Source organism: Saccostrea cucullata, unplaced genomic scaffold (genome assembly GCF_032062105.1).
Source record: "Saccostrea cucullata isolate Sc308-1 unplaced genomic scaffold, CSIRO_AGI_Scuc_v1 ctg1, whole genome shotgun sequence".
Classification (NCBI taxonomy): domain Eukaryota; kingdom Metazoa; phylum Mollusca; class Bivalvia; order Ostreida; family Ostreidae; genus Saccostrea; species Saccostrea cuccullata.
The window spans coordinates 1,474,405-1,488,241 of NW_026920581.1; the positions used below are offsets into that span (position 1 = coordinate 1,474,405).

Sequence of the window (13,837 nt, forward strand, 5' to 3'; positions counted from 1 at the left end):
TTTATCTGTTAATAAAAATTTATTTAAAATCGGCATGTTTTATTACATTTTTATTGCATAGCATCCAAATGCCTCAAATACTGGCATAGGTTTCATAAGCAGACAGTGTTTTTCTTATAAAAGCATTTCCTGTCTTAAAAAATTTTTTTAAAAATAAAGCAGGTTTTAAAAATGCATATAAATAATTGATAAATAATCTGTGTATACATAATCTGTAAAAGTCTAAATGATCTGATGTATTAACCTCCAGTGAGAATAATATACCCCATGTCCATACAGCATTTCTGATGCTGCCTTCTGTTCCTGATGGTTAAATGGATTGCTGTAAATGTAGAAAAAAAGGCATTATTTATAAATAATTTCAAAGTAGCTGCAGATTTGTAGCTATCTGTAAAAATTTGAATTGACAACCTACAGTGCCATCCAATGAAAAAGTGATTATTTATTGCACACAAAAATGTCATGATTTAGCAAGATACAACCTGCATATAATTTCAAAGAAGTCTTGCATTAAACAAATGTTCATAATATGTTTGTATCAAAACATTGCATTTAATATTATACAGGTTCTGTTGATAGGGTAGTTAGTCTTAGATTCAAAGAATTTTCAGAAGCTAAGTGAGTTAAATAAGTGAGCTCACCGGTAAGACTCTCCCTTTTGTTTCAATTGGTAAAAGAATTGCACAGAGAGCAGCCAGTGTTCCCAGAGAGCCATACACCCATACGGCAGATGACAAGGACTTGTCTAATAAAACCTATATACAGTATATAAATAAATACATGTATATATGGTCATTTTATGATGTGGTCCACAGAATTATCCGACAGAAATACATTTTTAGAGAAAAGGGTTTTCAGTGTAATTTAAGCAGCACTTGGTCCAACACTCTTTCTCAAAAAAGAAAGTAATCAAGTTATTATCAGCTCACCTGAGCTTAAAGTGTATCAATTTTCTGATCATATTTTGCTTGGTGTTTGTCAGTCTGTCTGTCCATCTGTTATCATTTCATTTTTTTTTTTTAAATTCTTCTATTGAACCACAGGGCTAATTTCACCAACTCTATTTACTACAAAACAACCTTGGGTGAAGTGGATTCAAGAGAAAGCCACTCTCTCTTCAAAGGGGAGATAATTAAGAATTAGTGACAATTTAATGGCGCCATTTAAAAATCTTCTCCAGAAGCATTGGGCCAGAAAAGATGTAATTTATATGTAAGCCCAAGCACACCTTAAAGCTTAGCCTATACAACACAGATATACATTAATTATTCAATATATATGTGGGAAAAATTGTGGCTTTGATCAGCTTATGATATGATCAGACCATTGCTAACTTATGTGACTTACTTGAGCAATGAATGGTGTCAACATGGCTCCAACTCGAGCCCAGGCAGAAGCTGTTCCTATTCCTAATGTTCTTATAGTTGTAGGGTATACCTGAAATTTATCCAAACAATTAAACAGGGTAGAGCATGCATTCTGTGTCAAATACACCAATGTGGTAATTAGCACTAAGGTACAAATAGAATTGAAGACTGATCGTGACACAGCTAGGTCACAGAAAAAGATTGATAAGGAAACCCTTAGATACTTTGCATGAGATACAATAAAATAATGTTTATCTCATTGACATGTATAATTTCAAATGAAATAAAATGTAATTTACCTCTGCTGTGTAAATATAAACAAAATTAAATAATCCTTGAGAGAATCCTCGCACCATAAACATGATGACTGTTAGTAAACTTTTTGGCATGTGGATCTGTAGAAGGATGAAAAAGAGGGCCATTCCAAAACTGTTTACAGCCCCTGTGTATCGCCTGCCAATTCTGTCTATAAGTGACAGATTCAAGGGAAGTGCTGAAGGTAAAAGTAAATAATTATTTCATTTAAAATCAGTGTTTATACATGTGGATAACAAAATCACATTCAGAGGTCCATAAACCACTCTCTTTTATAAAATGCTATATCCCCGACCCATTTTTCTCTTCAATCAACCCCAACTCTTAATATTCAGAATGTAGATTTAGCATTATATTGTCAATTTTACACACCAGTCACAGTTTTGTGTTTAAAATATATTTATTTCACTTTGAAAAGAAAAGCCATTAAACATGTAAAGCTCATTCCGATTAAACTGAATACAATTACTTACCTATAAATTCTCCAAAGGTTGATAATAGCATGGTTATGTAGTCATCTGAATTCAGGAGGTTACATTTACAGTTCTCTACATCTAAAAAAGGATTTCATTCAGGTATTTAGCAGTAGTTTGTCCATTTGCTGATTATTCACAATACAAGAGGCCCACGGGCCTTATAGGTCACCTGAGTATCATGTAACAACTTTCCAGCAACTGAATTTGTTTCGTTTTTTAAACCAAAAGCCATGAAATTCACAATTTTGAAAGAGGCACCATTGCTTATCATAACTTTACACTTTGCTTGCTTACTTTGATTACTTTATACTCAGAGGTAGATCAGAATAACAAAGAGAAAATGCACTTCCACTTTATAACTAGTTGTGCACACCACCCCAAAGGAACCACTGACCCTGGGGCCACATATTTCCAAATTCTGGAAATTTTATCATAAATTGTATTTCATCATAAATGATGTATTAATACCAAAGAGCAGATTTCAAAGCATTAATTTATTTTCAGACTATGTACCCCACCACCACCCCCTCTCGATACCACTGAACCAGGAGGCATGAAATTAACCATTTTGCTAGATGCACATTTCTTCATCAAAATTATATATACTTGGTTCATTGGCATAATACCCAGGAGCAAAGGAAAAAATTTTCAAAGAATTAATGTATTTCTATTATATAATTAAAAGAGCCCCCCCTCCTACACCAAATGGAAAAACCTCGGACACAGGGGCCATGAAATTCACGGTTGAGGCACTCTTGCTCATTATAGATATATATACTAAATTAGTTTTTTTTAATACCCAGGAGCAGAGAAGAAGATTTTCAAAGAATTAATGCATTTTCACTATATAATATAAAATATAGTAATACAGGTTGGTTATTTTCCGCAGTTTTCAATTATACAATGCTGAAAATATCACACATGTATGTTGAATGTATTTTATAACACCTTCTGTTTATTTCCACTTTTAGTAGGTACTACTCAACTCTAAAATGCTTTTAAAATTGTCCTGTTAAGAAATAAAATTTTGCTTGTTCCCCTTGACCCATAGATGCTGTATACCAAATTTGGATGAAATTGGTTCCGTGGTTTCAGAGAAGAAGCTGAAAATGTTCAAATGTTAACACACAACACACAACGCACGACGAACGATGACGGACGAAAATGGATAGCAATAGGTCACCTGAGTGACTCAGGTGACCTAGAAAAAACAACCACTGAATTTCATTTTTTCAAATCATTCTCACATCAGTAAATTGCATGCAGTTACGTATAATATAAAGATGGAAAAACTGACAATTCATATGATACACATGGATAAATTTTTGATGATGTTGATCAATTAACAATGTATACCCTTTGTATCTCCCTTTGTATTATGGACTTGAAGAATCTCAGCACTAGCTAGCACCATTCCGTAGTAGGAGAAGGCAGTAACAAACCACATCAACCACATTTGTATCGTAGTGCGACGGTATTCTGGTGACATGAGATCAAAGAAATTCCCCCTAGTTCCCTGTTGATAAAATCAGATTGATCATAGTTATAATCCCAAACTGTGGGCTTGTTTGAATAATCATCAATGTCTGTTTTTGAGGTTGGCATGCAACTGTCATAAAATTATATATAAAAAGTCAATTTTTTCTCACTGTCTGAATTCAACTCATATGAATTTCCATTTTCCAAACTTGGAATGGATTATCAATAACAATTAACATATCAGATGAGGAGTAAATACGAAAAGTCTGCAAGTATTAAAGCACTATGCAAGTCCATCTTTTTAGTAATGAGGGAAAATTTAGCAGAAGATTTTATCACTTCTTCTTGATTAATATGAACAAGGTACTGAATTGAAATGTAATGATGCAAAAGATTAAGATCAATTTACATACAAAAATTACAGAATAAACAATCCTTACAACATGTGATGCTGTGAGTCCTCCTTTGGGAAGTTTTGACTTGTTTAATTTGGCCGCTTTCTGAAGAATACTAAGTGCTTTCTCTTTTTCACCGGCAGCAACTAGGTATCTGGCTGATTCTGGAAGGAGCTGGAAAAAAGGCTTGCTTGTGAAATAAAATATCTAACCTATACTCAAAACTATGAAATTTGAGCCAATCTTGTGATCTAATCTTGCAAGCAAATATTTCTCATCATGAACCATTTCTATCATTGTGTATAAATGAAGAATGTTTCCTCAGTATCAGCAATTTTTGCAATTGGATTTCAAACTGACAATCACAAAAAATTACATTGTGACCAATAATATTTATAGTAACTTAATTTGTAAATAGAAACTTGTTAATTGTTTTTCGTCATTATACCTACCTTAATTAAGACACAGATGAGAAAAGAAGGAAGTGCTGAGAGAGCTAAAAGCCACCTCCACCCTAGTGCTGGAATGACTATGGAGGCTAGGGAAATTTCAAAGACAGTGCCGAATGCCCATGCAACCTTAAAATAAAAACAAATAAATACATTCCCCAGCTGAAACTAATGGCATTCAATTAAAAGTTTATTGTAAATATTGTAAATGATTAGCCTTAAACATTTTCCTGTTAGGAAATTACAATACTGGATGCAAATTTTCTTTCCAGATTTGATATTGAAATGCGAAAAGGATTTTACATCAACAAATGATTACATTAATACATCAACTGTATATTATTTAAAGTTGAAATGCATAACAAGAGGCCCAGGGGCCACAGCACTCACCTGAGCACATCAGCTAGGAAAAAGGACATATCATGATTTGGACGAACAAGAATCTACACTACCTGAGGATAATTCTACATAAATATTACTAATCATGGCTTTGAAGTACTTGAAAAGAAAATTTTAAAAGGTTTCCCTATATATTCCTATGAGAATTAATTTTTGGTTGTCCATTTTGGCCCCACCCTACCCCGGGGGTCATGATTTGAACAAACTTAAATCTACACTACCTGAGGATAATTTCACATGAGTTTCATTTTTCCTGTCTCAATGGTTCTAGAGAAGAATTTTTTAAAAAGATTTTTCCTATATACTCCTAGGTAAAACTTTGATCGGCCATTTTGGCCCCACCCTACCCTAGGGGGTCATGATTTGAACAAACTTGAATCTACACTACCTGAGGATGATTCCACATGAGTTTCATCTTTCCTGGCCCTGTGGTTCTTGAGAAGAAGATTTTTAAAGATTTTTCCTATATACTCCTATGTAAAACTTCGATCGGCCATTTTGGCCCCACCCTACCCTAGGGGGTCATGATTTGAACAAATTTGAATCTACACTATCTGAGGATGATTCCACATGAGTTTCATCTTTCCTGGCCCAGTGGTTCTTGAGAAGAAAATTTTTCCTATATACTCCTATGTAAAACTTTGATCGGCCATTTTGGCCCAACCCTACCCCTGGGGGTCATGATTTGAACAAACTTGAATCTACACTATCTGAGGATGATTCCACATGAGTTTCATCTTTCCTGGCCCTGTGGTTCTTGAAAAGAAGATTTTTTTAAAGATTTTTCCTATATACTCCTATGTAAAACTTTGATCGGCCATTTTGGCCCCACCCTACCCCCGGGGGTCATGATTTGAACAATTTGAATCTACACTATCTGAGGATGATTCCATATGAGTTTCATCTTTCCTGGTCCAGTCGTTCTTGAGAAGAAGATTTTTTAAAAATGGCATTAATTTTTCTCAAATTCATAATTATCTCCCCTTGGAAAAGGGTGTGGCCCTTCATTTGAACAAACTTGAATCCTCTTACTCAAGGATACTTTGTGGCAAGTTTGGTTGAAATTGGCCCAGTGGTTCTTGAGAAGAAGATGAAAATGTGAAAAGTTTATGACGACAACGACAACGACGACAGACAATGGACAAATTTTGATCAGAAAAGCTCACTTGAGCCTTCGGCTCAGGTGAGCTAAAAAAAACAAGACACTATTGAGTGCGTCAGTAGCATACAGGGAAATGCATGCTAAAAGTGCAAGTCACAGAGGATTCAAAAATAAAAAAAAAAGCTGCAGCCTACATTCTAGCAAAGAGGGAGTAAGGCAGCTAAGAAAGGGCCTGCTAGTATGACACTCATTACAATGCTTAACTACCTACCTTTGTACACTGACACAGTATTAAAGTCATTGAAATATCCAGTTTTTGAAGAAATCCATTAGATTTAAAGACCACACTCACTTTTTCAGCCTCTATGGTTAAAAGTGAGATCAAATTAAAGCATGCTCACATAAACCAAAAGATTTTTTTTTATAAAAGATGAAAGTGTAAACATGTTTTCATATGTGACAACAGTCCTCCTATCCTTGGGATTTGGGCACTAAAAACTATCATGCTTCCTAAACATGGTACAGTGAAATAAATTTTGCCATTATAACCAATAAATAGCTCCTCTTCTCAGCCCTAAGGATACAGGCACCACACACCATAATACTAGTCTAGTACAGTTTTGTAAAAACCAAGCTTATTAGACTAACAGTTCCTAAAGAAGTTTTGGTATCAATCATATTTTTTTGTAATGGAAGGGTTGACATTACTACACTTTTAAATGGGAAAGCCCTTCTTCACAGGAGAGAAGAAACCATATCAAAATAAACAAGAGGCCCATGGGCCACATCGCTCACCTGAGCACCAAGGGTAGGACTAGTATAAAATGGCTTTTTATTGTAAAGTTTAAATCCAAAAGTAGTCCCATGACCAATCATGGATTTGCTATTTTTTAGAAAATGATTGAGAAGAAGATTTTTAAAGAATTTTCCTATATATTTCTATGTAAAACTTTGGTTGGCCATTTTGGCCCCGCCCTACCCCCGGGGGTCATGATTTGAACAAACTTGAATCTACACTACCTGAACATGCTTCCATATAAATATGATGAATAATGGCTTTGTCATTCTTGAGAAGAAGATTTTAAAGAATTTTCCTATATATCTCTATGTAAAACCTTGGTCGGCCATTTTGGCCCCGCCCTACCCCCGGGGGTCATGATTTTAACAAACTTGAATCTACACAACCTGAGCATGCTTCCATATAAATATGATGAATTATGGCTTTGTCATTCTTGAGAAGAAGATTTTTAAAGAATTTTCCTATATATTTCTATGTAAAACCTTGGTCGGCCATTTTGGCCCCGCACTACCCCCGGGTTGAACAAACTTGAATCTACACTACCTGAGCATGCTTCCATATAAATATGATGAATTATGGCTATGTCATTCTTGAGAAGAAGACTTTTAAAGAATTTTCCTATATATTTGTACGTAAAACTTTGGTTGGCCATTTTGGCCCCGCCCTTACCTGGGGGGTCATGATTTGAACAAACTTGAATCTACACTACATGAGCATGCTCCCATATAAATATGATGAATTATGGCTTTGTCATTCTTGAGAAGAAGATTTTTAAAGAATTTTCCTATATATTTCTATGTAAAACTTTGGTTGGCCATTTTGGCCCCGCCCTACCCCCGGGGGTCATGATTTGAACAAACTTGAATCTACACTACCTGAGCATGCTCCCATATAAATATGATGAATTATGGCTTTGTCATTCTTGAGAAGAAGATTTTTAAAGAATTTTCCTATATATTTCTATGTAAAACTTTGGTCGGCCATTTTGGCCCCGCCCTACCCCCGAGGGTCATGATTTGAACAAACTTGAATCTACACTACCTGAGGATGTTTCCCCATAAGTTTCATCTTTCCTGGCACAGTGGTTCTTGAGAAGAAGATTTTTAAAATATACCACTAAATTTTCATTAATTCCCAATTATCTCCCCTTGAATAAGGGCATGGCCCTTCATTTGAACAAACTTGAATCCCCTTCACCCAATGATACTTTGTGGCAAGTTTGGCTGAAATTGGCCCAGCGGTTCTTGAGAAGAAGTCGAAAATGTGAAAAGTTTACAGACAGACAGACAGACAGACAGACGGACAGACAGACAGACAGACAGACAGACGGACAGACGGACGCCGGACAAAATGTGATCAGAAAAGCTCACTTGAGCCTTTGGCTCAGGTGAGCTAAAAATATTATTCAAATGATAAAAAAAAAATTAAAACTGTCCAGTCACCTTTGAAAGACATTGGATGATTTTCTCCTTAGTTTAGACTTTCAGTGGGGCCTGGCATTCTCGGCACTACGTAATGGCGAATACTAGTAGATTCTCTCTGGTTAAGAAATTAATAACATCAGGAACTTAAAATTGTTGTTGACAATGATGAGATGACTTCTGCCCCACCTCTGTGCCGTGAGAGAACTATTAATTGACTATTTACTACACCAGTTGACCTTCGGCCGCATTTCTATCATATGTATATTTCAACAGTGAAGGGAAGCTGTGTAAATTTCAGAAGTTAATTAGGTAACATCGAGAATGCCACGCCTTACTGAAAGTCCAAACTAAGTGTGTAATTTTCCTACAAGTTTTAACAAAACATTTTCTTGGCAACTTGCAAGATTGGGTCTAAAGACATTTTCTGACAAATCTTTATAAAGTACATTTTCAAAAAAAGTCCTTGAACAAGCATTACTAAGAAATCTTGAAACCTTTACAGAAAAGTTTGTCCAGGAGTCTTTTAAAAAGTCCATCTGTACCAGAGACAAGTAACACATTTAGTTTCCTAGTTTATATACATGTATTGATGAACATACATAAAGGAAATTAAAATACCTACCCCACCAATCTGCAACATCTTTGCTCTTGATTTTGATGGCAAGAATTCAGCTAATAATGCAAAGCTGAAAAATAACAGGAATCTTTCAGTGAGTCTCCATATTGTGATACTCTTTCAAGGTACATGTGAATCCCTCTGTTGGGATACTCTTACAAACAAGCCCCTTTATTTCAATATTATTACAAGTGAGTCCCTCTTTTGTACTCTAAAAGTGAGTTCCTCTATTGTAATACTCTAAAAGTGATTCCCTCTATTGTGATACTCTTACAATCGACTCTATATATTGTAATACTCTAATAAGAGTACCTCCATTGTGATACTCATTCAATCAAGTCCCTATATTGTGACACTATCAAAGAGATCTTCTGTTGTTTAATGGACAAATGATGTGTACCCCTATTGTGATACTCTCACATGTGAGTACTTCTATTGTGTTACTATTGAAAATGAATATATCTCTGATAAACTTGCAAGTGTGACCCCCTATTGCGATACTTTTACAAGAGAGTCTTCGTACAAGTGAGTTTTACAAGTGCATCCTTCTATTGTGATACTCTTACAAGTGCATCCCTTTATTATGATATTTTTACATGTGAGTCTTCTTACAAGTGAGTCCCTCTATTGTAATACTCCTACAAGTGCATCCTTTTATTATGATATTTTTACATGTGAGTCTTCTTACAAGTGAGCCCCTCTATTGTAATACTCTTACAAGTGCATCCTTTTATTATGATATTTTTTACATGTGAGTCTTCTTACAAGTGAGTCCCTCTACTGTAATACTCTTACAAGTGCATCCTTTTATTATGATATTTTTACATGTGAGTCTTCTTACAAGTGAGCCCCTCTATTGTAATACTCTTACAAGTGCATCCTTTTATTATGATATTTTTACATGTAAGTACCTTTGAGGTGATCCTGCGAGTCCAGCTCCAACAAGACCACGTAAGATGAGAACCCAAATAAAGGAAGGACTAAATGTAGTTAAAAATCCAAAGTAACCAATCCACATTGTCACCATGTACAGTGTCTAAAAAGAAAATGCATGATAATGTAAGCAAAAATAATAACAATTGTAAGACTTGGTGACATAGAATGTTTAAAATAGGTTAAACTAACATGAGGAGCTGAAATATTTTTTAGTTCAAATGAGAATCTGGTTCATCTATAATTTCTATCAAACTCTCTTCATCTATGACTGAATGAAAATTTAAATCTTCTGTTTATTCAGTGTTTGAAACATCCTTTACTTTCCCCCTGATATCTTGAATCCTAGGATATCTCAAAAGGAAGTTTCTCTCAGTACCATTGACTTTGAGATAATGAGGTTTAACTGTATTTCATTCACTCTTTAATTAAAAAATATATTATTAATCTAGCAAAATCAATTAGCAGGTACTTCCCATATATGTAGCAAAAATGAAAATGGAAGGAGCCATTCTGATCTCGATGTATCCTACAGTGTCTATTATGACTTCTTTAAATGTCTTGGCATAATTGAATTTTAGTATCAGTACATTTGTTTGCTCAAAGTAAGTTTAAAAGACTATGAAATTGTCTAAAATCATATTACAATTGGCCATGTCAATAATCGACCACGAAGTACAGTGATTTATCAAGAACTTTAAGACATATTGTTAAAAAGAAGCAACAATGTTTTGATTTTCATTAGATCGTACACTTAAACTGCAAGAGACAAAAAGTATGAAACACTGAAATGTTAAAAAAAACAGCATCCCTCGAAAAAGTATGTATCTGTGGTAGACCACCTTAAGAAGGCCTTGCCATTGATCAAATATATTAAGTGTCTTGTTGAAATATTTTTTTCAAAAAGTTTAGACCATGCTTACCATTGCAGACAGATACTTACTGGTACACATGAAATTTTAGAAATCAAAATATCACTGTTCCAGATGTATCATTAGCCCCTTCAGGATAACTGCGGTACTACACTTTTGCAGGGCAAAATAATAACATTTGGTGGAGTTTTTGTTGATAGGTAATCAAATGATGTATTTTAAACATTTACTTTTTACGACATATTTCACCAAACTATATCATTTTGCCCTGCAAAAGAGCAGTACCGCAGTTACCGTGAAACGGTCTATATCCCAGGGGCAGAAAAAAAAACTTGATATAATGTCGACTGAAGTTGAAGATGAGATAGCATGCAAAACAGATCTGTTAAAATCAACTCAACAACAACCCACACTAACTACCCCCCCCCCCTTAAAAAAACATCAAACAACAATGACTTTTCTTTTTCACTCAAGTATAGTTCTTTATCTCTTTGATTTTTGGGATGCCAAAGGCCATGTTGTTTAATTCCTTCTACTAGTACTGGCTAGCTATGAATTCAAATTGTTTAAAAAGATTATTTTACATAAAATCATCTTAAAAGTACCAAAGTCCTGGAATATAGTGTAAATTCAAAAATCAAGAACATTTTTTTTATTCTTTGTAGATTAACAACTCAGTTAATGCACTTATATTAAGTTAAAGAGGTCTCTTTCAGTAAAGAAAGTATATAAAAATGAAATGACCTAGAAAACTTCACAGAATAAGTAAACGAACAAGCTAGGAGCAAGCAAACATAATACCATAAAAATCGGTCGAAATCCAAGCAGCCTGTTAAAATTGAAAAATTTAATTACTTGTCTCAAAGACTAGCTTGTTTCATTCAAAAAAAAAAAAAAATTGCTCGATGCTTAATACTTTGCACAAAGCATTAGCTGTTCCATTTTTACTGTTTAATAATGTGCTTTAACAGTTACAAGATATTAAGGAGTCATTTCTGCAGATATCTAATTTTTTGGAATTTACATATCAAAAAGAGCTGAAACAACAAATATTAAAAGATGCAAATTATCCAATACTGTTACATATGTCCTTAGTGATATTAATTAAACTGAATTGCAAATTTAAAATGCCAACATATAATCCCATGTTACCTAGGTAAAACTAAACATAAGACTTTCAGATCATATGCCTATAGAAATTTTGGGTTTTTTTTTAATATTAACTTAACTGTATGTAACATCATTTGCAATAATTTTCCCATTGTGATTAACATAAAATAAATATCAGCTATAAATCTTTGAAATAGGGTTCTTTTGTATACTTACAGACTGTCTTCCATATTTATCTCCTAAAAATCCCCAGAAGGGAGCCATGATACACATCCCAATAAAAACAACCTGTAAAGAACAAAAAACTCTCACTGAGGTATACATGTATATGCTATATTTCTGTCAAAAAAAATTTCTCTCAGTGTATGTTAAATTTTGTTCATTTTAAAAACAAAATTATTTTTTTTTCAATAATTATTATAATTTAAGCAAAACTTTTAAATGAGTGAACAGAAGGTTAACACACCTAAAAAAATTTTTTACAAGGTTTAATAAAAACCTTGTTGAGTACATACTTTTAAGAACTAAATTCAGAACTTATGGCCTTACGGTAGTTAAAAAGGCTACGTGGAAATGATCAAGCTGCCATTCACAACGCAGAGCAGGGGAGAGTACTGCCAGCAACATCATCTCCAAAGCATCTGCTGCCTAAAATACAAAACCCAAAAATCATGTCAGTGTGAAAGTTTATTAAGCGTTGTTCATGATTTTAACCTTACTTAATGTAGTATACATGTGTCCCTCTTAGCATTAGAAAACGTACTTACAGTAAAGAGACCACATATGATGTATAGGCGGATTTGGAAGAACCCAAAACCAATGGATTCCACCGCATCCTCCACTGTAAAAACTTCTCCACCTTCTACGTTTGAAGAGCCGTATAAATCATCACCGGAACTATCATCTATCAGGGCCACTTGTTCTAAACTTTCCTCTGAAATCAAATGGAAAAAGACAATCAAATAAGATGAAGATGGTCAACATTTTGATTTTATGCAAATTTCTAAATTTTTCACCCATATTAAAAAATTTTGTTAGGAAGTGTTTTGGAGAATGTAAAGTGATTTACAGTAAATATAAAACTTAAAGAGACCAGTCTAGATGAATATCTAATTAATTACATAATCTTTAGATGGCATTTTCACTGGCACAAATATAATAAAAAATCCACCTCATCTTAGTTTCTAAATCAGGTGAAAAGTTTATAAAACATTAAGTCCACAGATTATGCAGGGCCACCAAAAGGTTGAGACAACCCACTGAATAAAAGAGAATCCACATCACCAGATTTTTATATTATAAGTTAAGTATGCATATTATTTAGATGTACAAATCAGACAAAAAAAGTGGAGCTGGATTAGACATTTCCTAGGGAAGTCATCATCCAGCAGCACATGCCGGGTCCTGTCGCCAGAACCTGCATGGCGAAAGAAAGAGGAGACATCCTTGAAACACCTGGATCAAGGTGAGACAAGAAGTCAGAATTAAAGGTGCATGACATAAACTGGCATGGTATGGCAAAAGCAGCCCAAACTGGTGTTTGTAGGACTGTCGTGGATGGCCTTATGTTCCTCATGGAACAACAACAGTCCTAAGTGAGTATACATCTTATTGATTATAAATTGAAACATACACACACACATTTAGAGACTGTGTCAATTAAAATATCATTTAAGTTACCAAATAATTCCTCATCTTCTCCATCTTCGTTGTGTGACAGAAGTTTTGTGTACTTGACAGATTTATGATGATTTGTTGATGAAGCTAAATTGTAGAGTCCACCTCCACTGATATCTGCCAAGGACTCCATGGCACTTGGTTATCTGAAAAACAGTGGACAAAGATAAGTTCAAGAAAATATGCTTAACCTTTAACTGGAGTTTGGCTAACTCATCAGTTCAGGCTCTGAAGCTTTGGATATGATTATGCAATCATCAGATCCTTAAAAGTCGACGTCAAGTCCAGTAAATTTTATTTACAGTCGGCATATAGGCCCCTATATACAGTTAAACAGAAAAAAAACCATGAGCTGGTAATAGCTTTTTTAACCGACTTGAACTTATTTACACAAAGATTAAAAAAAACATAATTTTCTTTACAG

At 34.3% G+C, this 13,837-nt stretch overlaps 1 protein-coding gene across 2 annotated transcripts in view; it reads right to left on the reverse strand.

The window, feature by feature from the left end:
* Positions 1–13,837, reverse strand: part of LOC134252492 (putative transporter SVOPL) — a 13,993-nt gene continuing 156 nt past the window's right edge. For both annotated transcript variants that reach the window (XM_062734988.1, XM_062734996.1), the window contains exons 2-15: positions 13,417–13,559; positions 12,504–12,670; positions 12,286–12,384; positions 11,953–12,024; positions 9,733–9,857; positions 8,828–8,891; positions 4,485–4,610; positions 4,078–4,206; positions 3,515–3,674; positions 2,156–2,236; positions 1,667–1,860; positions 1,348–1,437; positions 642–755; positions 1–322 (exon numbers count right to left, since the gene is read on the reverse strand). In XM_062734988.1, the coding sequence (XP_062590972.1) occupies positions 311–322; positions 642–755; positions 1,348–1,437; positions 1,667–1,860; positions 2,156–2,236; positions 3,515–3,674; positions 4,078–4,206; positions 4,485–4,610; positions 8,828–8,891; positions 9,733–9,857; positions 11,953–12,024; positions 12,286–12,384; positions 12,504–12,670; positions 13,417–13,546 (1,563 nt within the window). In that variant the 5' untranslated portion in view covers positions 13,547–13,559 and the 3' untranslated portion in view covers positions 1–310. The remainder of the gene's footprint in view (positions 323–641; positions 756–1,347; positions 1,438–1,666; positions 1,861–2,155; positions 2,237–3,514; positions 3,675–4,077; positions 4,207–4,484; positions 4,611–8,827; positions 8,892–9,732; positions 9,858–11,952; positions 12,025–12,285; positions 12,385–12,503; positions 12,671–13,416; positions 13,560–13,837) is intronic.